Source organism: Lepisma saccharinum, chromosome 5 (genome assembly GCF_977018435.1).
Source record: "Lepisma saccharinum chromosome 5, izLepSacc3.1, whole genome shotgun sequence".
NCBI classification, from domain to species: domain Eukaryota; kingdom Metazoa; phylum Arthropoda; class Insecta; order Zygentoma; family Lepismatidae; genus Lepisma; species Lepisma saccharinum.
The window spans coordinates 15,875,782-15,903,664 of record NC_139233.1 but is presented as its reverse complement, the minus strand read 5'-3'; the positions used below and the strand labels follow the sequence as shown (position 1 = coordinate 15,903,664).

Below are 27,883 nucleotides of genomic sequence, written 5' to 3'. Positions count from 1 at the left end.
ACACGAAGGTTCACCAGGCGGATAGTGTGGTCATCTATATTCAGACAAAGAGGGGAGGAGCTACTGAGAAGCTTAGAACCTCACGCCTAAACGTTTCCAAGAAAATAAACAATTTTATTCGCATGTGTCTCAGATACAGCGCGACCGATGGAGGGTTAAAATGTTTTCTCAGCAATTATTTATAATGCAACGCAGACATTAGAACATTTCAGAAATATCAGTGAGAAGTTGGATGCTGTACGGGGGTTGCTATATTTGAACACTTCATTTTAATACGTTTACTGAGTTAGAATCGTGTAGAAGTTGATGTTTACCAGCTGAAATCGTACTCGAAAGCGATATTGTCCTCGCTCACCACTGCGTATAAATTGTTTTAACACCAACTTCTCAAACTTTTGTTCTTTCTTCCGATCCCTCCTCTTTCATGATTGTCTTTATTTCGAGGAAAACATAACCGTGCGACATTAAAATTCCCCGAAGTCAACTTCCCTCCTTCGTCTGCGAAATTTTCCCTCTGCTATTACTCTTAAAGCTAAATGTGCAAAGTTGATGCTTTCAGTGATTTATTCTCGTCCTTTTGTCGAACAAATTTGACCTTTAATTCAAAGATTTCAGGCTTTCCAAGCTGAGTATTAAATTACATGGCGCCGGCGTTCCTCATCTCCTCGCTCCAAACCCTGAAGACTTCATCATCCGTTTCAGAAAATAATTAATCCTGAAAAGGAAATTGGACTCGAATCGATCTTGAACTGGGAAATGTTCTGTACGACGACTGAAGAAAGAATTCCTTTTGAAGGGTGATTCACAACTCGTGGTCCTCTTCTGTCATACCGAACACAATTATCCTGATTACGACCTCTTGCTCTTTATACAACAAATTCAATTTCTCTTTAAGTAATTACATAGAGCTTATTACAGGAATAACTTTTGAAGTTTGTATTATTACTCTTGCTATTTTCTACACCCGCTTTACTTAAATTATCTTGTTTATTAACCATAGATAAGGAAAACTTAACAAGTATTCTAAGCTGTAAGGTAACACAATACACAGACGACTTAAATCGGTTGCTTTGATTTTTAAGCAGGCGTGTGCCTCCATCGGTATGGAAGTCGGGATACCTTGATATCTAAGTCAGTTGCTTAGAAAGAAATAATTGTTTAGTAATGTGACATCCCGTACAAGAACACATGAAACAAACATAAAAAAACTTAATTTTTATTTTGGTTATTTGAAGCCACAATTCTACCTATTTGGTTAATCGCGACGATGATGATTTAATGTCTGGTGAGATGAAGAACGTAAGATCTCTGTGTTTGTATCGTGTTACACTAACCACCCTGCCACCAAGATCGGCGATAATAAAATTATGCACGTAACTACGAATGGGTCATTGGCTACAGAGGTAAAACCTCCCCAAATCGTACAAAATTTCTGATGCTGCTTTTAAAAGTTTCCTTACGTAATATAACATATATTTTAAATTTATTTGCCATAATAGATGTATCTGGGATTGGAGGGCATTAAGATATTTAAACTAGGAATTGTTGGAACATCCATCCTATTCCCGGATTTGGTCCCTCCGACTTCTATCTCTTCCGAAAACTCAAACTTTTCGTCGCTTGTCAGCGTTTTTAACAAATCAAGAGGCGATTGCAGCTGCACACAGAACCCAAAACGTGTCAATTGACACATATATTTTGATTTCAATAACACGTTAACGTGCATAAACTGCAAATGATGCACCTTTTAGTGTGTCAAAATACACATAGGAGTGTATTAAAGGGTATTTTTATGAGATGAAGTTTCATGTGATGCATTAATTTGGAAGATCAGAGAGAGAAGATCATTTCGAAGATAACAAAATTACACATTTAGCTGTGTCAATTGATGCATTAAAAGTGAAAGTTTGTTATCTTCGAAATGATCTTGTCTGATCTTCCAAATTGATGCATTTTAGTGCATCACACTGGACTTCATCTCATAAAAATACCTTTAATAAATTCCTATGTGTATTTTGATACACTAAAAGGTGCATCATTTGCAGTTTATGCACATTAACGTGTTATTGAAATCAAAATATGTGTCTATTGACACGTTTTGGGTTCTGTGTGTGTAGAGGAGTATTTTGCAGACCTTACGGAAAACCACTTCTGGGGACGGGATAATAGAATAAATACATTCATCTTATGGAAGATTATGTTGAAAAATAGAAGTAATTTGAAATTATAAATTCGTTCTTTCATTGTTAGGCCGAGAAATTTTCAGACCACACTCGTGTATTAACAGAATTGAATCCGAATTTTAAATTCAACAATGCTACTCGATCTTCGTCTTCACAACCTGTGAATTCCAAACGCCAAAGAATTGTCCAGATGGGTCTTACTGGATGATCTTATTTGTGCTGGAAGCACTACTTTTTTTTTCATGTTAACAGCTAAATACATAACATGCTTACAGCTTCCCCTATTGCTGTTGCTGTCTTGTTAGTAAATATGTATAGATTAATTTTCTTTTAAGATAGGAAGCAGTATGGAATTTTTGTTTCCAGGTTACTTAAAATTCTCTCTTTGCAGATCAATCTTCAGAGACATGGTGAGCATGGACACCCTCATAATGAAGATCATGAACTTCGCCCAGCGCCTTGTGGACGCCGATCGAGCATCCCTCTTCCTGGTTGACAACAAGAGCAAAGAACTCTATGCGCGGATTTTCGACATGGGAAGCGATTCGGGATCGGAAGACTTCAAGCCAACAGTCTCCAAAGAAATTAAGTAAGATTCTGCATGTTTATGATTTTTTATATGTTTTTGAGTGTTTTCTTCACGATAGAAAAGTGAAAATATTAAATGATAAGTGTGATTCTACTTCAAATCGGGAAAATATAGATTTTGACTATTCCTTGGTGATCAAGTGTTGGATCCTATTTCATGAAACTCCGTACAAGAGTTGGGTAAAAGTCTAACTTTTCCCATTTTCTAGGAATATTGAACAACCACTTATTTAATTTCTCGGGAACAAGTCCAGCTAGGAAGGTGAAACAGATCTTATTTTACAAGATAAAGAGTCAATAATAAGTACATATCTGGTCAAATGAATAATTCATACAATTTTTGACAAAATGCCCAAACTTGAATACTAACAGTGACGTGCACCGAGGAGTAGCTAGTCTAGCAGTGATAGACCCTCGGTGTGGCCAGCGGGCAAGTCTGGAAGGAGCTACTCTAGCTGGCTTTTCCACTGCCTCACGAGTTACAGGTATAGACAGCCGCCGGAAGGGAAAGGGAAGATTTCTGGCTCTACCTCCCCTGCCCCCTCACCCCCCGCTGCAATGGTTGAAAGCCCTTGCTTTCAAGTAACCCAGCCTATAGGAAAAAATTGAGGGTTGGTTTTCCCTCGATTCCTTTATAAACCCTCTGAAGAACTCAGGGGAGAAATTTCTGCAGCAGGTTCTACTCACCTTCGGATATTTTGAGATTCCATATGTCTTCTCCATTCTATTAAGATTAGTTTATGTTTTTCCAAAAAAAGAAAAAAAATGCATTTTCAAGTTTCATATAGCATGTCTGACAGTTTGCAGTGAATAGACCGATCTACATGCAGACAATCATCTGGCAATGTTGTTTTCTGTTGGATAACAAATTGCAAATCACTTCCAAGTGAATACATACCCATTTAACCCCCTCCTCGATGTCTTTCTGTTTGATACCTGGTGGAGGCATATTACACAGTGATTCGGATCCCACTTTAAACTGTAGGTCTTGTCCCGATTAGCCTACATGTGCATAAATTCAACAATTGTATATCTTCTTTCCAGGAAATATTCAGGAACAAACAAATTGCTTTTGTGTGCGAGTTTTGTATAAATGTGAACAAATATTCATCAGTGATTTACCACACCATCTAAACATCCCAGAATTATTTAATAACTCCTTCAGTGATTTCTGAACACACCTCTTAAACATCCTTCAATTTTGTATATACCTAGGTACATATATTGGAAGTGTGATGCCTCTCAAAGCATGAGCCCCTGTGAGGTGGCATGAGTGGCACATCCCTAATGGCAGCCGTGATAGCAGGTATAAATTTGAATAGTTTGTAATGCTTCATTTATTGTGTAATGTTAATACAAAAAGTACCAAGAATCAATCTCCTTTGGCTATTTGTAATTTTCTTTGCATTTATCTTCAGATTTTCAATCGGTACAGGAATAGCAGGGCAGGTGGCTATGACTGGAGAAGTACTCAATATATCAGATGCTTATGCTGATTCAAGATTTAATCGTACAATAGACCAACTAACTGGTTATCACACACGGTCCATCCTTTGCATGCCCATTTTCATCAGAGGATCGATTATTGGAGTTATGCAAATGGTGAACAAGCACACAGGACTCTTCAACAGGGTAAGTGGATTTGATTTTCTTAAAATATTCATCATTTAGTCACATGCAAATTTAAATCATGCATTTGTTTATTCATGTCAATCATACATTGGTTAGCATACACATTTTGCCCAGTGTTCAGGATTTCATAGATAAATTAAATTGTCGATTTACAATATTTAAACAAATGGCGGATATTTGCAAAGATAGGTATAAAATGTCATTCTTAAAAGCAGCATGGATATATTCAGAAAGAAATTTGGAGTGTAAGTTCGTAAGTATGTTTGATAATTATTATTATTCAACCATATTGTAGAACATAACAACACACACTCGCACACGTACAGGTGATCCTTCTCGAATGGTGATAAGATGGAATGGATGAAGGGACAATCAAAAACACACATGAAACAGAACACAACCCAAGTCGCACTGAGAATTATACTGGCTGCAAGTCCAGACACCAGAGCCTTGTTAGTCTGCAAAATGCAGTTCAGGGTGTACTACATGAAAGAGAGGTTGACAGTCAGGTGTGTTAATAAAGGGTCATTCTCGCACCATAGTTAAGGGATATAGTAGCAATAGAGATCACTACATAATAATTGATGTTATTTGCTTCTTAATTGCTTTTTATTTAACAGGAAGATGAAGAAGCCTTTGAAACTTTTGCCGTGTATTGTGGGCTTGCTCTTCATCATGCCAAGCTATATGACAAAATCCGTCGCTCTGAACAAAAATACAAGGTGGCAATAGAAGTGCTAAGCTACCACAACACTTGCTCAGAAGATGAGGTTGAAAAAGCAAGAGAGCGTGGAATACCAGACCACCTACCTGGAGTTGATGAGTGAGTTTCCTAAATTCCTTAACACTTACACCTGCCGCAAAATGACTTCGGACCTCATAAAAAAAGCACAAAAATGTACATCTTTATCACAGGCCGGAGGCTAAGTCCTGAATCATTGACTTGTTGATAAAAGCAAGAGACTTGGTAGGATAAATTGTTCTATCATTAAAGATATTTCAGTCGAGTAGCCAATCGATATTTGCGCTCCGACAGGCCGCCATCTTGAAAATAATCCGCCATATTTGATATTTTTTGATTTGATATATCTCGAGAACGGTGTCTCCTATCAACTTCCGGTTTTCTAAGAAATGTTCCAAATAGTGTAAACTTTCATAATAAATCAATAAATCTATTTTTGAAAAATAAGAAATAGAAGTGTTTCAGAAAAACTACAAAATATTTTATGAGAATAAATGCAAGTTGAAAGTCTAAACAATGATTCCTTTTCAAAAATAATGTCGACTTGTTTAAGAGTGGAGCATACTTTCTTATGGGCTGAGCTGAACGGAGGAAGTGAAAGGTGCGCCGAGACTTTTCCCAGAAAGTTATTTTTCTTGTGGTCACTCTATACGCTACTGGACGTCACATAAAACTGAATCTTTAATTGCGACTGAACTAGGGTGAGGTTGCCGGGATTGCATTCCCTGCAATTCTCAGAAATTCTCCATGGTAGCAGTGCGTAGTGTTGAAATCCAATAACACAGTGGAGTGGATACAGACAGTAAACAGGATATGCACTCACTGAAGATGCGTTGTTGAAATAGAAGTTCAAGGCTTTGCGACCTTGCATGTGAAACCCACCACACAAGACCCACTGGGCAATGGAGGGTCTTCAGGGAAAGAATGCAAAAGACACCGAAGATTTATTGTATTTCTCTTAAAATGTTATTTAAGGTAAATTTATAAATCTAGAAAAAATAGGGGTTCAGTTCATCTGAAGACTTCTAACAAACACTAAGTAATCTTACAAAATAGAAAATGCCATTGTTTGGTTCGAGAATTATTAATTAAGACTTTCTGAAAAACTATTTCTTATTTTTCAAAAATAGATTTATTGATTTATTATGAAAATTTACACTATTTGAAACATTTCTGAGAAAACCGGACGTTGATAGAAGACACCATTCCCAAGATATATCAAATCAAAAAATATCAAATAAGGCGGATTATCTTCAAGATGGCGGCCGTCAGAGATCAGATATTGATTGGCTACTCGACTGAAAATATCTTTAATGACAGAACAATTAATCCTACCAAGTCTCTTGCTTTTACCAACAAGTCAGTGATTCAAGACTTAGCCTCCGGCCTGTGATAAAGATATAATTTTTTGTGCTTTTGTCAATAGGTCCGAAGTCATTTTGCATCAGGTGTAGATTACTGACACTTGATACCACCTAGAATTACTAAGAGTAATCATTTTGACCATGTTTCATTGTACTTTTGAAGCAAGGAAACAAGTCTACTTCCAATTTTGTTTTGTATATTTGATACATTTTATAGTTTCCTGATATAATGTTATGATATTACTTTTAGAGAAAGGAAGAATGTTATAAGTTAGGAATTAAAGTGTATCCTAATAAAATTTTTGTATTACTTTCATTCTGAGGTTTTAATTGAAATTTTACTTAATTTATATAAATGAAAGTAGTAGTTTGAAAATACTGCTGTAGACTTCAAAATGTTCTTATGTTTGTGTTAAATTAATTCATTTATTTGCTCAGTAATTGATGATATTCAGTGAACAACTTCCTCCACAATTCATTGCATGAAATCATGCCCACTGCCATATTTCCGACAAACAAACCAGATTCTGCATTTAAAATATGACAGGTAATAAAACACTGCCGCCTTAACTTATGTAAGAAAGGTCCCTTAAACTCTTCCATAGATCTCTAGAATAAACTACCACAAGATGTGAGGAAAGAACCAAAATTGATGATATTCAAGCACAAGATAAAATCAATGCTTCTGAAGCATGTTTTTTATTCTATAGCTGAATACATGGAAGCGACTTTTACATAAGACAAAATGTATATAATGTAGTATAATCACATATTATTCTTGTAAAATTAAATGTCAAATGAAGGTGGATAATTAGTATCACCTAGAAGTAGGCTGTAATGTTCAATATCTTCTTTTGTATTTATAAAATCTATTAATGTAGTATTGTATTGTAATGTAAGTATTGACATGTCCTATATTACCATGTACTGTAATTTGTACACACCGGTAGTCCTTGGATGCAAATAAACTAAACTAAACTAAACTAAGCATATGTACATCTAGTCTTTGCCGAAGTGTTTCAAGGCGTGATTATCATGATCATGTGAGGAATATGTACGTAAAAAAATATCGCAAATTTTCACACTTTAAGAAGGCTTTTCATACTCTCCTTAACACCCATGAATCTGTTTGCCATAGTTAATGGCATATTCAACTGTTTCTTTCCAAAGTGCACTGCCTGATGACGTAAAGTTAAATATCATCCATTAAATTATATTATTTATTAAAATGGAATATTGAGTTTGTTTTTCACTTTATTAGCATTATTATTTACAGCTACTACTTCAGTGTTTTTACACTTGATGACTATGAAAAAGCCCAGTTTGCTATCTACATGTTTAAGGATCTTTTTGGGCTTTCAAGATTTGAGCAAGAGAGTCTGATCAGATTTACTCTAACTGTGAAGAAAAACTACAGAAGAGTTCCATATCACAACTGGACCCATGGCTTTGCTGTAGCAAATTCAATGTATAGCATAATAAAACATTCTAACGGAGTCTTCAGGCCAACTGAGGTGAGGGATGTAATCTAGAATCTAATATGTTTCTTTCATTTGATTGTATCTTGTTGCCTTCTCATAACGCTGTGACAACAAGTAAAACCACACACTAAACAATATAAAATTATATTGTTATTTTTTTAAGGACAAAATTATCTTTTAGTGCAAAAACCCACACCAGACCCCCCCCCCACACACACACACCTAGAACCATCCCTTTTATTTTTCATTGTATGTGTTGTGTGTGTATTTGTAATGCATTGACCTCTACATATTCATCATCAAAAAGAGAACAAAAAGTAAATTCCCAACATGATCCAGCACACCAACTTTGAATACATTGTCAAGGAACTTCAGTGAGACCCATAGATATCTGGAAGTGGGACAGAGGAGGGGTACATACTCTGTGACCTGAATTTGAGACAAATGGCAAATTGCATGCATGTGAATTTTAATACATTAAATATTTTATGAAATTCTGTATTATTCCATAAACATTCCATATAATTTTATGCTATTGATTACAATAACATCTCATTCACTAATTATTTTCTTCCTGCTTCATTGGCAACATTAATTAGTCTAATTTTGATTTATGCACTTATGCAGAAATATTAAATTTTAATAAAATCGTCAGCAATCCCCCCCTAAAAGTTAACAAATGACAGTGTAAAGGATAATGGGAAATAAAGCTCAAACAGCAAATAAAATAATTTGTTAAGTCTGAATGACTGTTTTATATGAAAGAAATTTACAAATATAATCCCTGATAGAACTGCACTTGCTTTCTTTGTAATTACCAAAAATAAATTACATTAATAATAATGGTGGCTGACAATTACATATGTTTAAGATAATACTGGTATAGGTTAGTCCAAGGAATGTAAGAATTTCAAGCAGCCGAAAAGGGAGGGGACTGTTTTGAGGGTATGTTAATAAGTATCCTACTAGTATTGTAATTATAATTAAAATTAGTATTGTATGATCATGGAAGAATATTATTTGGTCTATTAGTGGGGATGATCTATCTTGTAGTCCAAGTTGATTACAGGTTGCCATCTTTAAGAAAGGACATAACTCCATTCATAAAAATGCACATTTAGATAACTTAGTATTATGTTTAGCTGTTGGAGCACAAACATAGTGGTGCCTCTATGAGCAAGACTTTGAAACTTAGGAGATACTTACTTCTAGCACTGAAATGTTGATACTTCACACTTCTAAGTTATACATGTAACCAGTGGCAGCGATTAGGGTAGCAAGGGGGGCAGTTGCCCCCCATTTTTTGCTATTTTTGCCCCTGTACTATGCTAAACCCTATCTACAAAGGGAGATATACTGCCCTCCCCCCCACCCGCTCAGTTTTCTTACCATGCCCCTTCGGTTTTTGAATCCAATCGCTGCCACTGCTTGTAACTCAGTTTCCATGAAAAGTGGAGTTATGCCACTTGTGCTCTGAACCCCTCAATTGTAGAGTACCCTTCTTTTTTTTTTGGTAATTGTCATGAGACAAGTGTCGGGGCTTGCATGGTTCGATCTAATGGGGGGTTAGAGGGGCAGTTATGCTAATTTTTTGCTAACTGGGAGTATGGCATACCTTTGGATCCTCCCACTTTGAGCACTGATGCTACTATTGGTTGACTGCTATATAGTGTTTGTATATAATTATTAATATGAACAATTTCTTTCTTTCAGAAATTAGCCCTGTTCATTGGTTCACTGTGTCATGATTTGGACCACAGAGGAAAGAATAACAAATTTATGCTTGACACAGAATCTCCTCTAGCTTGCATTTACAGCACATCTACGATGGAACATCATCACTTTAATCAAACAGTAACCATACTACAACAGGTATGTCACATTTTTTTTCTTTATATATATAATTATTTGGTGAGGAAAATATATGTATGAAAGTTCATCAATATTAACTCTCAGGTCTCCCAAGTTACAGTCTGATGCCTTAACCTACGGAGTACCAAATATTTTTTACCTTGGGTTTGTCGCCATTTTGCAGAATATGAAGTTCGCAATTTTTACAAAAATATTCTCGCTATATTTTCTATTTTCAAGATTTGAATTAGAGTCCCATTGTGGAACAATGAATGAGAATCAATCACAATATAAAAAGTATCATTCATCCTAATTTTGTTCCCCAAGAAATGTTCCCCTTCACAATTAGCCAAAATGGGCAGAAATGTAACATAAAGCAACGAAACCAGTGTTCGGAAAGTATTTTTTTTTAAAGTAACTTGCTTCAAAAAGTAACAGTTACAGTTACTCATTTTGAAAAGTAACTCAGTTACTTTCACAGTTACTTTCTGTTGGAAATTTTTTTTGCAAATAATTTACACACAATCAATAATCTGGTTCATAATATAAGTCTTCATATATTGTATATATCAGTATTGTATTTTAGAAGTTTGCAGTGGGGGATGGGAATTCTACTAACTGTATGGAAGTAGCATGAAATAATGATTTTATACCACATAACATACCATTATTCACTCTCTCTCTCTCTCTCTCTCTCTCTCTCTCTCTCTCTCTCTCTCTCTCTCTCTCTCACTCACTCACTCACTCACTCACTCACTCACTCACACACACACATCCTGATTGAATTAGGTTATTCTACGTAGCTTTTCTGCCACTTTTGGCTAATCATGACGATGATGATTGATGATATGATAAAATTGATGAAGGGTCACTCACAAAGACGACTCATGGCCAGGCCAGATTCGAACCTGGGGTTCCTGGTGCCATAATGATGTTTCCAATGTTTCTGTATTACTTAAGCACATAAAGTCACAAAGGTAACATACATAAGAGGCAAAATTTCATTGGTGGGCCTGTCATCCCCTCCCCCTTCCTTAGGATATGTTAACCGGCATGACACTCAAGCCTATAACAATTATGGTAATTTTTATAATTAATACAATTACTACATACCTGCACTTACGTAAACAAAAAAAACATTAATATTTTTTTCTGAGCTTCAGTAAATGATAAAATATGTGTGTGCAATAATTGGATCTTATTTGTTATTAATGAAGGTAATTTTTTTTAGATATATCTGCACCCACATAAACAATAAAGGAAGCAATGAATTAATAAATTGATTTCTTGAAATTTGGTGATAAAATAACTTGGGAACCCCACCCCCCTTCTCAGGCAAGTAAGTGTCTTAAATGGCACAAGTAAACAAGGGTTCAGATGCCTCACTCCTCGTCATCTTCTTTCTTTGGACACACTGCCTATTAGCGATTTCCTGCCAGAGGTCCTATTTGATAGTAGTACACTTCTCTCAAAGAATGCCTAAACATTAGTAACACTCTTCTTCTTCTGATACCATGTCTCTAAAGTGTAAACATGTGCATGTTTTGTTATTTGGAATTTTGTTTACATTTCAAGTCTGTGTTTGTTTATGTTACAATTTTGTGTTTCCGTGCAAAGTTGTATAATATCCACATGACGTCAGTCCGTGGGTCATAAAGTAAAGTTGAAAGGGACATCGGAAATTGGATATCCATACGTTGTAATTGTATTGCGATGTTGTTGTCGAAGTGGGTATTGTAGAAACAAATGTGTTGAGGTTCTCCACACTGACAGGAAGTTGCAGGCATGGTATATGAGCTGGGGCAGGGGCTCCGACTTGTCAAAATTATTGGGGGGCTCTGATCACTGAAATAAATTAATGATTGACTCACTCCCTCCATTTTTTTAAGTTTTGGCCTCGTAAAAGCCAATGCATTCCTCAAAAATATCAAAATTTTCATTCACAGTTCGAATGCAGAATGTCAATTGTTCACATTCCCGACTTTTAATATCTGCTACCACGGGGCGCAAAACAGATCTCCCTAATATATCAACGGTCTCGTTCTGAATGTCATGTGAGAGCCATTTGTAGCCCGAACGTCCCATCCACTCTTCTAGTTCATGCACATCATCTTTTGAAACTCTTTAGCAAAAATGTTAACAATACTCAAAATTATATACTTACGTTAGTATATAGTAATAAGTCGTGTGTTTTGCTGTCTCTGGTCACCCCCCCCCCCCAAAGTTCATGGTTTAGCGGTCTCAGCCCCCAGTGTTGATGGTCTAGAACAGGCATGTCAAACATGTGGCCCGTGGGCAGCATGCGGCCCTCGATATATTTTTGTGCCGCCCATTTGCTATTACATGTTTTTAAGTAGTAGAGCCTTCAGATGTAGTAGTTGCTAAAATATCTGTGTTATTATATAACACGATGTGAAATTTCACAAGTTTTCCTCTTGGACAGGATATACCCGTCGGTAGGTGAAAAAAGGTGGTCGTGTTGCATTATTGGGGTGGTTGACAAATGTAGTGATTGCCAGTTGTTCAGTGTCCAAGGCTAAGTCTTCTGCCTGCGCAGTTTTCCCTCTGGAATCTAGAATGAGGGGAGGGTTGAAGGGAAAGGGGAACAAGCTGCCTTCGCCTGAAAACCAATTACCGCGTCTTATAGGGTGCTCTACTCTCCTCTCCCTTGCCTCTCCCGCATCTTTGCTACCCTCAGTCGGTTCCATTTTCCAAGAAGTTTGGGTCAGGCAGTCTATTCGGGTTGCTTTGTTTGTGCTAACAACAATGTCTTTGTCGAAACCAAGTGGTAGTAAACGAAAAATTTCTGATGAACATTGTAGTTTTCAATAGAAATGGGAGTTGGAGTACTTTTGTTGTGAAGTGAAAGATAAAATTGTTTGCTTTGTGTACCGAAGTTATATAATGTCAAACGTCATTATGAGCAACACGGAGCTACATACAACCAATATGATGGATTAATGAGGCAAGACAAGCTGAGAGAGTTGAAGGCAGGATTAAAACAACAACAAGGAATGTTTACTAACGTAGCTCAAGAAAGCGAAACTGCGATAGGCACAAGCTATGCATTATCGGAGTTGATAGTTAAACACTCAAAACCTTTTGCCGAAGGCGAGTTTATTAAACGGTGCTTGGTAAAAGCTGCTGAAATAGTTAATCCCGCAAGTGTAAAAGCTTTTCAAGGCATTTCACTATCCCGCAACACGGTTGCTGAAAGAGTAACTGAACTGGCCTGTGATTTGAGTGATCAAATTAAAACAAAAGTGTCAAATTTCATTGCTTATTCCATCGCTTGTGATGAGAGTACAGACATCGGTGGTGTAGCTCACTTAGCTGTGTTTCTTCGTGCTTGTGATGAGGAGCTATTGGACATTGTACCGTTGCATGACACTACTACCAGTGAGGATATATTTATTGCTGTTCGTGAACTTTTGCGGAAGTATAATTTACCTCTGTCAAAGTTATTCTGTGTAGCTACGGATGGTGCCCCTTCAATGATGGGAAAAAACAATGGTTTTGTGACAAAACTGTAAAACGAATTTCGTGAAACCTGCGGTAAACACATATTCCATCATGTGCATTGCATCATTCACCAAGAGGTCTTGTGTTCAAAAGTAATCAACATGGAAAGTGTGATGAAGCCTGTGAAAAAAGCTATCAACTTCATAAGATCCCGTGGCTTAAACCAGCGACAATTTTCTGCTTTCTTAGCAGATTTAGAAAGCGAATATTCTGGAGTGCCCAACTACACAGAAAGGCGCTGGCTATCGTGTTTTATGGTTCTTGAAAGATTCTAGAACTTGAAAGACGAAATATACCAATTTTTGGAAATGAGAGAATAAGACACCAGCCTTTTTTCGCAACCAACGTGGTTACAAGATCTTTCCTTTCTTGTTGATATAACAAAACACTTCTCACATTTAAATTTGAAACTGCAAGGAAAAGATCAATTAATCATCAACATGAATGATCAAGTCAAAACATTTGAGCGTAAGTTATTGCTTTGGGAAAAACAGTTAAGAAACAAAGACTTGACGCACTGTCCAAATTGTTCTAAATACAGATCAAGTTCAAAGGACCCTGTTTTGTACAAAAAGTACACCGAAAAATTCAGCATTTGAATACTGAATTCGGGAAAAGGTTCCACGATGTTCGTTCTTTCGAAGACAAGACCTGCTTGTTTTCAGCCCTGTTTACGACTGACGTAGAAAACGTGGCAGCACATTTGCACATGGAAGTAATTGAAATTCAGTGCAACTGAACTTTGAAACAAAAGTACAGCGTAGTGGGTATCCCTGACTTTTACAAGTACTTGCCTTCACGTTTTCCAGAAACCCGCAAATTTGCGTATGGAATAATTTCCATGTTCCGTAGCACTTACCAGTGTGAAAAACTTTTCTCACTCGTGAAAGGAAACAAGTCACAAACGAGATCCAGATTATCAGACGTTCATCTTAGCTGTGTTCTGAAAGTAGCTGCTTTAAATAAGATGTCTCCTGATATTGATAAGTTGGTGGCATATGCCAGCTGTCAGGCAAGAAGGAATGATCAAGTTTCAATGAATGTTCAATATACTTTATTAAGTGTTATGTTAGTCATTCTTTAAAATAAAGTATTAAAGATAATTTAATGTTTTCCTTGCAGCCCGCCCTATCTAACACTACTGACTATTTGGCCCAGTTCAGATTTTGAGTTTGACATGCCTGGTCTAGAACATTTCAAATGTGTATTTAAAGTTAAGTTCATGTGGCACAATTTAGAGTAACCTTTACAAGAGAAGCAAAGTAATACATTAGATCCTCTTAAGCAAATTATTTGGGGGGCTCTGCCCTCACATCGTTAACATTGGGGGGCTCAAGCCCCCCCAAGCCCCATGGAGTCGGCGCCTATGAGCTGGGGTGTTTTACGACGTGACCGATACGCATTCGCATGGCAAATACTAATTTATGGTTAAATCCTGTTTTGAAACCAAGAACGTTTGTTTCCGACTCGTGCATGCCACTTATAGGTATTGGTATTTTGTAATAGTTAGGTGCACCAATCGTCCCATTGTTTTTCTTATTTGATTTTGATTCATGGGAGGAGGTCAGTGTACGGCAGTAGCATCAGGGTAACATGTTCTCTCATTCTCGCTTGTTTAGCCATTACATCTATGCACTCTTGATATTTATTGAGGTCACTGTGTGCTCTGATATATGTAAAGGTTGCTGACAGACCTCGTTGTTGAAGTTGTAGCATGATTCGGAGAATAAGTCGTAACTGCAGGGCAAGTTGTAACACTTTAAATATAGCATAACATTCTGCCGAAAAGATAGACATATCTGGTGGGAGGGAAAATTGTCGAGTGATGTTATGAGATGGTATGTAAAAAGCACATCCCACTCCATCTGCAGACTTCGATCTGTCAGTGTAAATAAAAGTTGATGTGGGCCACAATGCTCGATAATTTTCGTGTCTGCTATGATCTTCATATTGGATCTCTACTCGGGGTTCTGTGGGAATGTTCAGTTGATATGTAATTGGGTCGGGATGTGTAAAAGTTCTTTGGTATGCTTGCCTCACTCCCCTCCCCCTCCACCACAAAAGTCTTGAACAATTACAATTTAACCTTTTGTTTACCAGCTATCTTTAAATAGATACCTCTAGGTAAACCCCTTGTTTATCAGCTATCTATATATAGATACCTCGACAAGGTCGTAGTTTTTATGTCATAATGTCGATATTTTTCACTGGAATTGCGATTTTCTTCTTTTATATTATTGTTAACACATATACTGCACTGTAAAGACTCTTTCCCCCCATATAAAGAGGGGGGAAATGGATTTTTGTTACCTGTTGTGAGTCCAGAAAAAGAAATAAACAAGTGCCATACTGTTGCTACAAAGGAAGCTACATATTTACTGTTTTATTAAAAACATATTCAAATTTTCAAGAACTTAAACGCTATAGAATTATATTTTCATAGGAGGGAGAGAGGGGGTTGAGGCATATAAAGAGTTATCAATGAAGCCAAGAATTACATTCTAAACTTACCCCTGCAGTCCTCACGCAGAAGATTACATTAACAAACATGTGTGATGGCTAGGTTCTTCCTCTTCGTTAGTCTGCCACATGAGTGTTGCAATAATCACACTGTTCTTAAAAAATTATTTTGTAAAGGACTACTGCACTCGCGAAAAAAATTCCATCTAGGCTATCTTCCGCATACTTATTGTTTCACTCATTCATGCAAATAGACGTTCTGCGGTAGATGACCAAATCCGAGTCACCATAACAACTCTCTCATTCATTGTGAAATTATTTTCTGGCAAATTCCATGGACAGAGAAAAGGGATGAGGGGAGGTTTTCCTTGACCATTACTTCAGAGGGTAATGCCTTGATGCTTGCCACTTTGGCAGTTCCAGGAATAGGGTATTCCTTGAGGCTATCACCAAACACAGCTTCCAACTGTCTGACAGGAAAGTGTGGCAACAAAATTAATGTCAAAGAAAAAAGTAGCCAAATTGTCAGTAATTTACATCACCATATTAATGTAGTCAATATAGTAACTCTGTTACAACACTACAACAAAGGGCCTCCCTGGTGGTGCAGTGGTAGCGCCGTTGCCTTGTACTCAAGGGGACCCGGGTTTGATACCCTGTTGAGGCACATAGTGGTTCGGATCTCACTTTAAACTGTAGGTCCAGTTCCAATTAGCCTTTCTGTGCATAAAGTGGACATAAAACACCAAATCAATCAATCAAAAACTACAACAAAAAAACATTCTACATTGGACCCACTTTTCTCCTTAGGATGGAATTATATAATATATATAATATATTTTTTGCCTTTGGTTGGAAATCAAAATAATAATGTAAAACTTTTTTTTAATGTGGAGTACTTGCACAAAAGAGATTTGAATGAGAAAACGGGCAGTTGATTCATCAAATGAGAGTGTTTCAGAATTTTTCCCATACATATTGACAGATAAATAAATTTGTCAGCACTCAAGATGAAATTTTTCTTTGTAATGTTTGCTAAAATTCTTAGAAAGCTCCTCGCAGATCAAGTATCAATTAGGCTAAACATCAAAACATGAGACTGAAATGTAAACTGAACATTGGTTTAAAAAATCTTAAATGTGATATGTAAACAAAGTAATTTTTTCTTGCCTTTTTTACTTCAAAAATGTTTTTGGTTTCTATTTTTATAAATAAAACATCAGTCAACAAGACATTGACTGAAAGAAAGATTTTTCTCACATTTTTCCACTCAATACTAAGGGGATGAAATTAGGAACACATTTTTGAGAAAAACATAAAAAATTGAGTTTCTTTACATATATACTCATGATATTTTTCAATTACGTTTTTTAAATTATTGACTATATGGAACATTAGCTAGATGTTTCAAAACCCATTTCTTTCAAGTTATTTGGTTTATTGGATTTCAAACTTACTTACTTCTGTGGTTCTATAGCTCCAGATGGGCCTTGGCCTTCCTCAAGAGATTCTGCCGTTCATCTCGTCTGGCAGTTACAGCTTTCCAGTTCCTACATCCTGCTCTTGCGGCAACCAACTCCCTCCTTCGTTCTCAACTTTGGCCTTCCTTTAGGTTTGCCAACGTCCAGGTTCTGACAGAAGCACTTTCCTTGCTGAACCATTTGCATTGGGATGCCCAACATAACCTGCCCACCTTAGCCTCCTTAATTTTATAAATTTATCAATGTTACCATCTTCGTAAGACTGATAAATTTCCTGATTTGTCCTTCTTCATCATTCATCTCCCTTATATATTGGTTCTTTGATTTGATGTAATTTTTTTCCCTCACAACAGCCTAACTGTGATTCATCCTGCTTTGTGAGGACCCAAGTTTCAACTTCATATATGAGCACCAGTCTTATAAGTGTTTTTTTATAGAGTGTCACGTTCATGTGTCTAGGTAGAAGTTTATATTTTATATGCTTCATGAGTACATAGTAACTTCCGTTGGCTGAGGTTAGGCATTTCTCTCATTCCCTTTATTAAAACTTCTTATCTACCTCTAAAAATATAATATCAATCATCAATATGTTGTTGTTGTATTAGTTTTAAAAATAGTTTGAATTGTTCATATTATTTTGCAGGATGGACATAACATATTCTCAAAATTGACCAGCGAGGAATACAAACAAGTTCTTGGGCATATCAAACACTGTATTCTAGCTACTGACCTAGCTATGTTTTTTCCCAACAAGGCAAAGTTAACAGTACTAGTCGAGGAAGAGAAATTCTCGTGGGGGAATGCAGAGCACAGGTAAGCATTTGCTATCTGCTTATGAGAAACAAAACAGAGATACTGCCTATTTCCTGGGTTTTCTAAGCCCTCACAATCTCTGAAGATGCAGTGCTTGCAAAAGTTTGGTTCTAACGTACTTTCCCCCAAAAACAAGTTTTAAGAAGAGGCTGAAGATGTATATACATATAAATGCAACTTCATAATACAAAGATAGAGAGTTCTAAATAACACTTAAGTGATGATGATCACAATAATTATAATAATACTAATATCAAAATTCATTAAAAAGTATTAACTTCTTGCATTTCTTAATTATTTCCTTGTTAACATAAGAACGGTTGTGATCGGTCTGAGACCCAGGGGTCTACTAGGCTCCTCTTCCTATCATATTGGTGATATCTATATGTTTCAGCAACTTCCCAGAATGCACTGATGCAGTTTCTACTCCCCCTCCTTCAGTCTTGTCTAAAAATCCATTAGGGCAAGCTGGGTCTGCTAAACCCAGCCCAACCATTCAGTATGATGTTTACATATAGTTTCGTTGTAACAATACTTAATGTTATAAAGATTGTAAATAAAATGTATTTGTAAAGACGCTTCTACATAGTGAAACTGATAGAATATTAGCTAAAGACAATTTTGAAGAAGTGTAACATTCAGATATTGATCCAGATTTCTTGTTGCATGGTCACAATCTCATAAAAGAAAATGATCTTAGTCTGCTGCACATGTACTTTGTCCCAGGAGTCTGTGGAACACGTGAACGAAAACAAACACAAATCCTCTGCGCAAGTAGTGACTTGAGAAGGCTCAACTATTGTACACACATGAGAGAGAAAGGGATTGTGTGGAGAGAGCATGTATGTGACTGCAGCTACCAGCCATTAGCAGCAGTGCACACTGGTTTGCTCCACTCCCTCACACTCTCCCCTTCTTTACCATTATGCATAGGATTGTTCCATAGACTCCTGGGTCAGACTGTAGCTGGCATTGCTGCATGGTGCCAAAATGAATATTGAAGAATTTTGTGATACAGAGGGATATCCCTGAAACGTTTCACACTTTTGATGTGGATAATCTCGCACATAATCAAGAAATGATTAAATTGTTTAACCTGATGTGTGATGTTGTTTGCGTGCCTAGTGAGTATAACCATAGACAAAATACTGGAAATCGAAGAAAATGAAAGAACTCATTATGATTCGTCGTACCTTTGGGACACCATGTAGAGTGTGTGCATGTTTTAAATAGTAGATTTATGAGCAGTAGAAAATTACAATCTGTAAATGCAAAATTGTGATTTATGTATGATATAAACTTATCTTTCATTACACCGAAAGTAATTATTCACCTAAGAGAAACTTAGAATCAATATACTAAAAATTGAATTACATAGTATACTAACATTTCTGTATGTTTCAAAGTTACTTTTTATAGATCTGCAAGGATAGAAAGAACATAGAATAATTTTGCAGAAGATGTCAATGTTTACAAGTTCATTTATCCTGAATAACTATTTCAAAATTAATTTTTATGTAAAAAATTACTTTTATGTTGGTGTGCCTATAAATAAAAAATCATTGTTAATTTTTAAAATCGAACAGAAGCAACTTGTGAAGTGGTTTGTTTGAATTTGGGATTTGAATGCAATCCTTCAAAATTTTCTGAATATAATATATATTATATGCACACACACACACACACATACATTTTCATTTGAATTTTTACTGAAATGTTGTTAATTTTTTGTTATTCTACTGTCAATGATAATGATGATGAATAAATTAAAAGTGAAGTAGGTCATGGATCAGTTCGAACCTAGGATTACTGGTTTCATAGCACACTATGGTAAATGCTCGAGATTGTTAACTGCTAATAATTATTAATTAATTAAACTTGATTAGTTTAGTTGTTATATGATTATATAAATAAAAAATATAATTGTTGAATGAACTTTATTTGATTAACTTTTAACAGAATAGATGTTTAGTGTACAATCTCCATAAATAATTCAACTTTGCAGATTATTAATTGAAGCAATTTCAATGACTGCAAGTGATTTGTCTGCAAGTGCTAAGCCATGGGATGTTCAAGCAGAAACAGTTGGAGTAATTTTTGAAGAATTTTATGAACAGGTAAATACGTTGTTCCTTTTTTCTATTGTATGTTATGATGTTGTCTGTGGTACATTATTATAATTTCTAACACATTTACATATTTCATATGGTTTAATGTATTTTTCTCAACGTAAAATAAGGAACACTGTGAAAACAGTTAACATTATCCAAAATTGTTTACAGCAATATGTGCATACACATGTTACTCAAATGAATACATTTATATGTTAGAAAGTATGTTGGATAACATTATCTATCAGGTGAAATATTTCTTCATTGTATAATTTTTACAGTTATGTAGGTATGGGTGGAATAAATGAGGTGGATGGATATGTCAGGCATTTTTTTTTGTTCCATTTTTTTCAGGATTTTTCATTTTAGTTTGAGTTTTTCAATCAAGTGCAGAGATAGGCAAATCGGGACTAGGCCTGTAGTATGAAGTGGGATCTGAACCAATATGTGCCTCTATTGGGTATCGAACCCATGTTCCCTTGATTAGAAGGTCACAACTTTCCCCTACATCATTGGAGAGAACAAGAATTTTCATGTGATGCAATTTGGAGGTCCTTACGAAGTTACATAAAATAAGTTATTTAACAAACATTGAATTAATTGTACAAAAATTTGAAGTCATCATGGTGTTATTCTCAGGAGACACTTAAATGATCACTTAATTCAGATATTCCTCCTGCACAGTCATGGGCACTTCCGAGTTGAAATGAAGTCATTGAACGTAAGTGGAGTCATTACAACCCAGAAGTATCTGTGACTAAAAAAAATACCTTGACTACAACTTAAACACATTTGAATGTACATGCCTTTCTTTCAGTGATAATACTTACATTCCTTTGTCACTGCTAATATTTAGCTGCTTATAATAAATTTAATATTAACAACTATACTGAGTGACATTTTATTAGAAAACACTAGAATGAAACTGATTAACGTTCTAGTCCTATTGTGTGAAAATGTCTTCATCATAATCGTTATTTAATGTCCCAAGGAAGATCATGGTTAGACTAATTATATGTAGTTATTAGCATGTTTTGTAGTGTTATAGATTGGAGATATTTTCACAAGGGTGAGTACTGTTATTCACTGTTTTTGATGGATTCAGTGGTGAGGGGAATTGGTTCAATGTGTGAAGAAGAAGTAACCCTCATCATCCAGCACCTTGACTTACTTAGCTCATTTATCACATTGGTAGGAGACATGGGGCGCATGCACAGTCAATGCCTGATAAAGCCGTGAAATCATTGGAATCTCATGCCAACGACCTGCTTGTCTGATCACTGCACTGTGCTTGTATAATGCTGGCTGCTCAAAGCACTGAGAATTTTAGAAAAACCTTCAGAATCCTAATGTAACACTATATTTGTAAAAAGAAAAATGTGTTCTTCACTTCAATTTCCTTTGGTCGTTGGCACATTACTTACACACCAGAGAACACTGAACTGTACAATTCCTCATATTTACTGTTGTGAACAAATTGAACATAGACCCTCAGACTTAATTTCTGTGTTTTCATGATGTTTAAATGGGTCTAAGGGGTAACCTTCCACGTAGTTCACCCAATTGTCAACCTCACTTTCACGTAGTACACCCTGGACTGCATTTTGCAGACTAACGAGGGTCTGGCATCTGGACCTATGGCAGTATAATATTCGGAGAGGGAGGGAGGGAGAGAGAGAGAGAAAGAGAGAGAGAGAGAGAGAGAGAGAGAGAGAGAGTGAGTGAGTGAGAGTGTGAGTGTTTGATTGTTTGTTTGTTTTGTCCTGTGTTTTGTCGTTATGTGTGCTGAGTGCCCCTTTACAGCCTCAGCTTTTAACCAAAGTCAGAATATTTTAATATTTTAGTTATATGACATTACAGTTATGTTATTTTAGTTCTGGTAAGGGGCTGGACCCCATATAACATGACAGATTCAAAATAGCCTGAGTGCTGATGCACCCAAAATTTTGAATTCAACTTCATGATGTTTAAAATTTGCGTAGAGGAATTACTTGGATTACTTACGTGTCCATAAATGTGTAGGTAACATCTTGCAGAAACGAATGAATTGAGGTGAACAGAAATAGATCTGTTTAGCCTTATTCCACTGTGTGAGATGAGCATCATTATGAAACTGCAAAACTAATCATTTATAGCAATTTATAGTACTATTATTCAGTATATTATATTTTTCTTAGAGAAATAAGTAATTAAATCAAATAGTATGCCAGTTCTCTGAAACTTCAATTTATCCCATGAAGGCAATAAATGAGGTAATAATGAGCAATGAGTGGTGTTTGATGCCTTATAGGGAGATGCAGAACGAGCTGCAGGTAGGATTCCTATTCCAATGATGGATCGCTATCAGCCTGATCAACAGGCTGCATCTCAGGTATGTGGCTAAATGGGCACCCTTGATTACTGTGTGTTGATTCTCTGCATGAAAAATTAGTTAATTCAGTTGTACACTATGTGCATTTTATTAATGTGTTGTTGTACTCATATTAAAATAAATGCCATTAATCCATCCTTTAAACTTCCTTGCAAGGTTTATCAAGAAGAAAATGACAGAATTTCTCATACTTGACTTATTTCCAATAAATTGTTTGATTTGATTTATTTTACTTCGCTTTTCTGCCACATTTGGCTAATTGCGAAGATGAGGATGAAATTGATGAAAGGACAATCAGAAACGCATGGATGACATAAAATGAGCCCCACAGGGCCATGGATCCAGGTACCAGAGCCTCACTAGTCTGCAAAATGCAGTCCAGGGTGTACTATGTGGAAGTGAAGTTGGCATTTGCGCATCTTTGGAAAGGGTCACTCCTTATACCCTTTATTTTGCAATAAAGTACATACATTTATCAACATACTTTCATTTCTATATGTAAGGATATTTTCCTTGTATCAGTCTACACTGAAGATATGTATTTGTATTGTTTGTATTTACATTGCACTTCTGCCACTTTTGGCTAATGGTGATGATGACGATGAATGATGAGTATATTAAACTCATGATGGGAGACCCGAGAAGAACACCTATGCTCAGGCCAAGACTCTCACTTGGGAACTTCAGTGGTGAGATCAAAACCCAACCACTTAATACACTTCTCCATTAAGTCAGCTTGAAGGTATGTAAACCTCAATTTTTACAAATGGAATTCAATCATACATACACTTTGTAATTAATATATTATAAATTATTTTTACATACACAGTATTCATTTTCTTGCATTTCTCATTTCATAAGTATCCAGGATTTTACAATAATAAAAGAACTACACATTCATTGACTGCCATAGTGTAACAACTTGTCTTCTTGTAGCAGCTATTATGTATGCTTCATGTTTAACTTTTGAACTATATCTTGCACTGTGTACAGAATCAATTATATGTAGATGATATTATGCTAGAATGCTTTCTCGTCATGTTTGATAATGTTTCAGGGTGATGCAGAGAAACAAGCAGGACGAATACCTATTCCCCTGATGGATCGTGAACGAAAGTGTGAGCTAGGAGAAATTCAGGTGAAAAATGACCTACCTCTATTAAAGAAACTAACTTTTCATATACATCCTACATTTCACCATTTAGCATCCTTGATCTCAAACTTCTATAACCGTAATGAGAATGCTTAATTTTGATGCACATGTTCAATGTGAATTGTACAACTCTTTTTTGAGGTGGAAAACTCTGTTCACCATGTCACTATCCTATTTATTTTATCTTGTGCCCTTAGCATGCTTTAATTTTTGGCAATGCAGAACACCCAACTTTCACAATATTTTTGTAGCAGATTTTAAGTGAATCACCCCAAATATGAACTAACATATACGTATAACATTTATTGTTTTTTACTTAGCGAACTTCAGGTTCTCCAAATAGCTTGGGATTAGTTTTTGGTCCATTCATGAAAAATTAAGTGAGCATATTGAACATCCAATATAATATGCAAATGCAGAAGAAAAATTTGGAATAGCTGATGAGTTACATATAAACAGGCAAAATAAAGTAAAAGCTATAAAAAGAATGCAACAGAGAGAAAAAGGACATGTTGATTCTACATTATTTATTTTTAGCAACTTATAAATCATATTTTATAAATCAAAAATCTATTTTTGAAATCTTGTCTTAATAAAAAAATTAAGACTATACTGCAGGACACGAAAATGCGAGCCTCAAGGTCAACTGTCTCCCAGCTCCCCTCTTTGCCCCTTACTCACATTTGTAGCATCATCCCAATATGAACGAGTGCAGCTCTTTAATGTCAGTGATTTGGTCAAGTTGGCTGTTGCTATTACAATGAGTGACACTAATAGTACTAATGACAATGTCAATATAACTTGTATGCCACAGCAACGAGGGAAACAATTTAGCAGGCACATCCCCAAGAAACAAAATAAGAGTATTATTGCACACTTGTACAGCTTTTTTCAAATGCTATTAATTTCAAACAAGTTCAAAAGCTGACTGAAGATCCATGTGGCATGGACTTCTCAAAGCATTAAAAGGACCATAGATAATGCAGAAGGGCATGAAGCCCACTTCCATGTGCCACAACAACACAAGAGAGAAGAATATAACAAGATTAGATGAGTTTGATAAGGAGTGCTGTTTTTAGTTTTTATGATCATGGACAATATGCAACTGCTGAAAAGCTGAGACTTGATTTAGCAGAAAAAATAAACTTTTGGGGTTAAAAGAACATGATATGAATTTTGCATAATTTAAGGAAAAGTATAAAATACATTATAAAAAACTGTCAAGTATAAATTATAAAATAATAACGAAAATTTATAAAATATTGCAATATGCCCAGTGAGTGTGTGTGAGAGAGAGTATCAACACAACATGGCAACAGCACCCTGGCTCTGCGTGACCATCGGGCTTACATTTTTGTGTCCCGCAATATAGTATAATGAAATATATCTTATTAATTCATGTATGCTTTTATTTTCTAGTGTAAATTATATATTAAGTAATTGTACATGCAATGCTTTGTAGGCTGTATTCTTACCATGTGCAGTAATGCACCCTGTGTCTAAAAAGTTTGGTAAATGGCATCAGAAAACAAACAAAACAAATTACCTTTATTGGCCTTCCAAATAATTGGCATCCACCACAACACACTTTTGGCAACATTCATAAAGCTTCTGAAAACTGCTATCTGCTTGTCTGTCAGCTTTTGTCAGATCTTCCACTTACCCAAATTTTCACAGGCAATTGTGCACACTGTGTCTTATAATGCCCAATTCCTCCACCATCAATCGTAGAGTCAGTCGCCGATCTTGTGCCAGCATGTGTCACACCCGATCAATTATGTCTGTGGTTCTGTTTGTTGAACCAGTCCTAAACACATTTTCTACTTACGGCTTCCATCACATACACTTGCACCAACATTTCGTGCATCTCCATTGCCATTTTTTTCCCCAATTTGTAGCAGAATTTGATGTTCACTCATTGCTCCATTGCACTGTGACACTCCCTGTCACACTGACTACGTTCGACTGTCCACAGTTGGTTTACCCTGATTGTGGTTCTCGACATGTCTCTGAATAGCCATGTGCATGCCTCCGCACCTGGCTCATGTTACCATTGATAAATTGGACCATTCACTGAACTTTTTAGACACAAGGTGTATTTTGTTTGTCATTTGGATTTGTTCTTCTGAATTTATAAGCAGTTTTAGAAATGTATTCTGTGATTATTTATTTCATTAAAAATGTGTGTAGTATGAGAATTATTCAGAACAATTCATATTTTTATATTTCATGAATATCTATTTCTGTTAGGTTGGATTCCTGACTGGTATATGCATTCCATGCTATGAGTTGCTGTGCAAACTCGTTCCAGAGACCAAACCTTTGTTGATGCAATGCAGGGCGAACTTAGACAGATGGAGAAAGATTGATGAAGAGCAGAAACAGTTGAAAGAAGAAAATGTGAATGGTGATGTTGAAAGTTAGTATGCTTTCCCTACATGGTTGAATGTAACATAGTCAGCCATTATTTCATAGTCAAAACGCAAGACTGAATTTACATATATAAGCCACACAGAAGCTAGCAGCAGTAATAGGTACATCAAAGCAAATTATTGGTGGAAACAGTATTCCAGATAATATGATGATACTGCTGTGATTATTGTGTCTATCACAGTACAGATTTGAAAGGGATTTAATGTATGTTGTTTTTAATTTATATAGTAAATGAAACACTGAAATCAAATTTTTCCTGGTACAGTTTTATACTGAAAGAAACAAGCATTTAATAACTTTGTTTCAGTTTCCAAAATAAATAATATAATTATTTACAATTTACATCAAAATATTTGCAAGGATCTTTCCACATATGAAGCTTTTAAACATTGTTAAACCTTATTTGAACCTTACATATAGTGTAAGCATATAAACAATCTAAGGAAACTATTTTATTAGAAATTGTTCTATTTTTGTAGCTATATGGAAATCCTGTACTACACATTGTTACAAATGAAACATATAGTCCATGAATTACACTCTATTAATAAAATGCATGATTCACATTAGTGTTAACAATGAAAAAGGTTAGTTGAAAATAAAAAATGCACAAAAAGGTGGATAAACAATATAAAAATGTTTACAATGCTGTTCATAATGCTTTTAAGTTAGTAGAGCAAGTGTAATTATTGTGATAAAGAAAAATTGTAAATTATTAAACAACATTTTTATATATGTATATTCCCATGTACAGTATTTAAGTATGAACCATATATACACCATATATTCACATTATATACATTTCTAATGATGAGAAAGAAATTATTGAAGTATTAAACAGATGGACTTTAAACTTCTCCTTAGCATATAATCTACCTCATCAATTTCTTACACATTTAATTTACATGGTTGATACCATACTTTTGTGAATATTTTAAAATTATGTGTTTACAAATTAACTTATTATTCAAATTACAAGAAATAATTTCATTGTTTTTTTAAGAAATAAAGTGTGTAAACCAACAGTTCTCTTCGTTGATAAGATTGATATGTTTATGTTAATATTAAAACAATAATAAAAATATAAATCTGAAAACCATGCGAATAAATTGTACGATATAAATATTTTAGTAGGTGAAATAGAGGTCAGTCATGAAAGTGGTTCAAAATTTTCAGAAATATGCAGACGTTTAGAATTATTCATAATAATACAACTGAGGCATAATATTTTTAATAGTTCTTGAAATTAGAATGCACAGTTATTTTTCTCACATTGTATGGACTAACTGATTTTCTAACTGTAAAGTTACCTCAGTGTTTACTAGATCACTTTTATGAATTTGTAAGAGAAATTTGTTGTCGTGTGTACGATATTCTAATATTGTGAAATTTGAGTTTGAATAAGTGTGGGAAACCTGTTCCTATGTTTAATGTATGTTCATGAAGATTTACATTATTTTTCAAAGTGGAAGCGAGGTCAAAGATTTGTTATTGTAACAAACTCACTTTTATATATTTAAATTCACATCTGGATAAAAAATTGAAATGTTTTTAACTGAAATTTTGGCTGCTTTGACTGTTTATCGCAATAAGAAGAGTAATAATTTTGAAATGCATTTGTTGGAAGCATTTCCATGGGGAAATTAAAAACAAACAAACACTTTAAAAAATAAAATCAAATACACTCTTATCCTCATT

At 35.4% G+C, this 27,883-nt stretch overlaps 1 protein-coding gene across 5 annotated transcripts in view; it reads left to right on the top strand.

Moving 5' to 3' along the window:
• The window catches only part of LOC145987673 (putative 3',5'-cyclic phosphodiesterase pde-5), a 186,460-nt gene extending 159,565 nt beyond the window's left edge, over positions 1-26,895 (top strand). For 2 of the 5 annotated variants that reach the window (XM_083122203.1, XM_083122202.1), the window contains exons 8-17: positions 2,575-2,772; positions 4,190-4,403; positions 5,024-5,226; positions 7,786-8,023; positions 9,704-9,862; positions 17,948-18,117; positions 20,123-20,234; positions 22,519-22,599; positions 23,657-23,737; positions 26,003-26,895. In XM_083122203.1, coding sequence (XP_082978329.1) covers positions 2,575-2,772; positions 4,190-4,403; positions 5,024-5,226; positions 7,786-8,023; positions 9,704-9,862; positions 17,948-18,117; positions 20,123-20,234; positions 22,519-22,599; positions 23,657-23,737; positions 26,003-26,176 — 1,630 coding nt within the window. In that variant the 3' untranslated portion in view covers positions 26,177-26,895. Of the gene's footprint in view, positions 1-2,574; positions 2,773-4,189; positions 4,404-5,023; positions 5,227-7,785; positions 8,024-9,703; positions 9,863-17,947; positions 18,118-20,122; positions 20,235-22,405; positions 22,600-23,656; positions 23,738-26,002 lie in introns of those variants that run through there. The other 3 variants (XM_083122205.1, XM_083122206.1, XM_083122207.1) reach the window with 3 other exon arrangements.
• Positions 26,896-27,883: the final 988 nt, after the last annotated feature.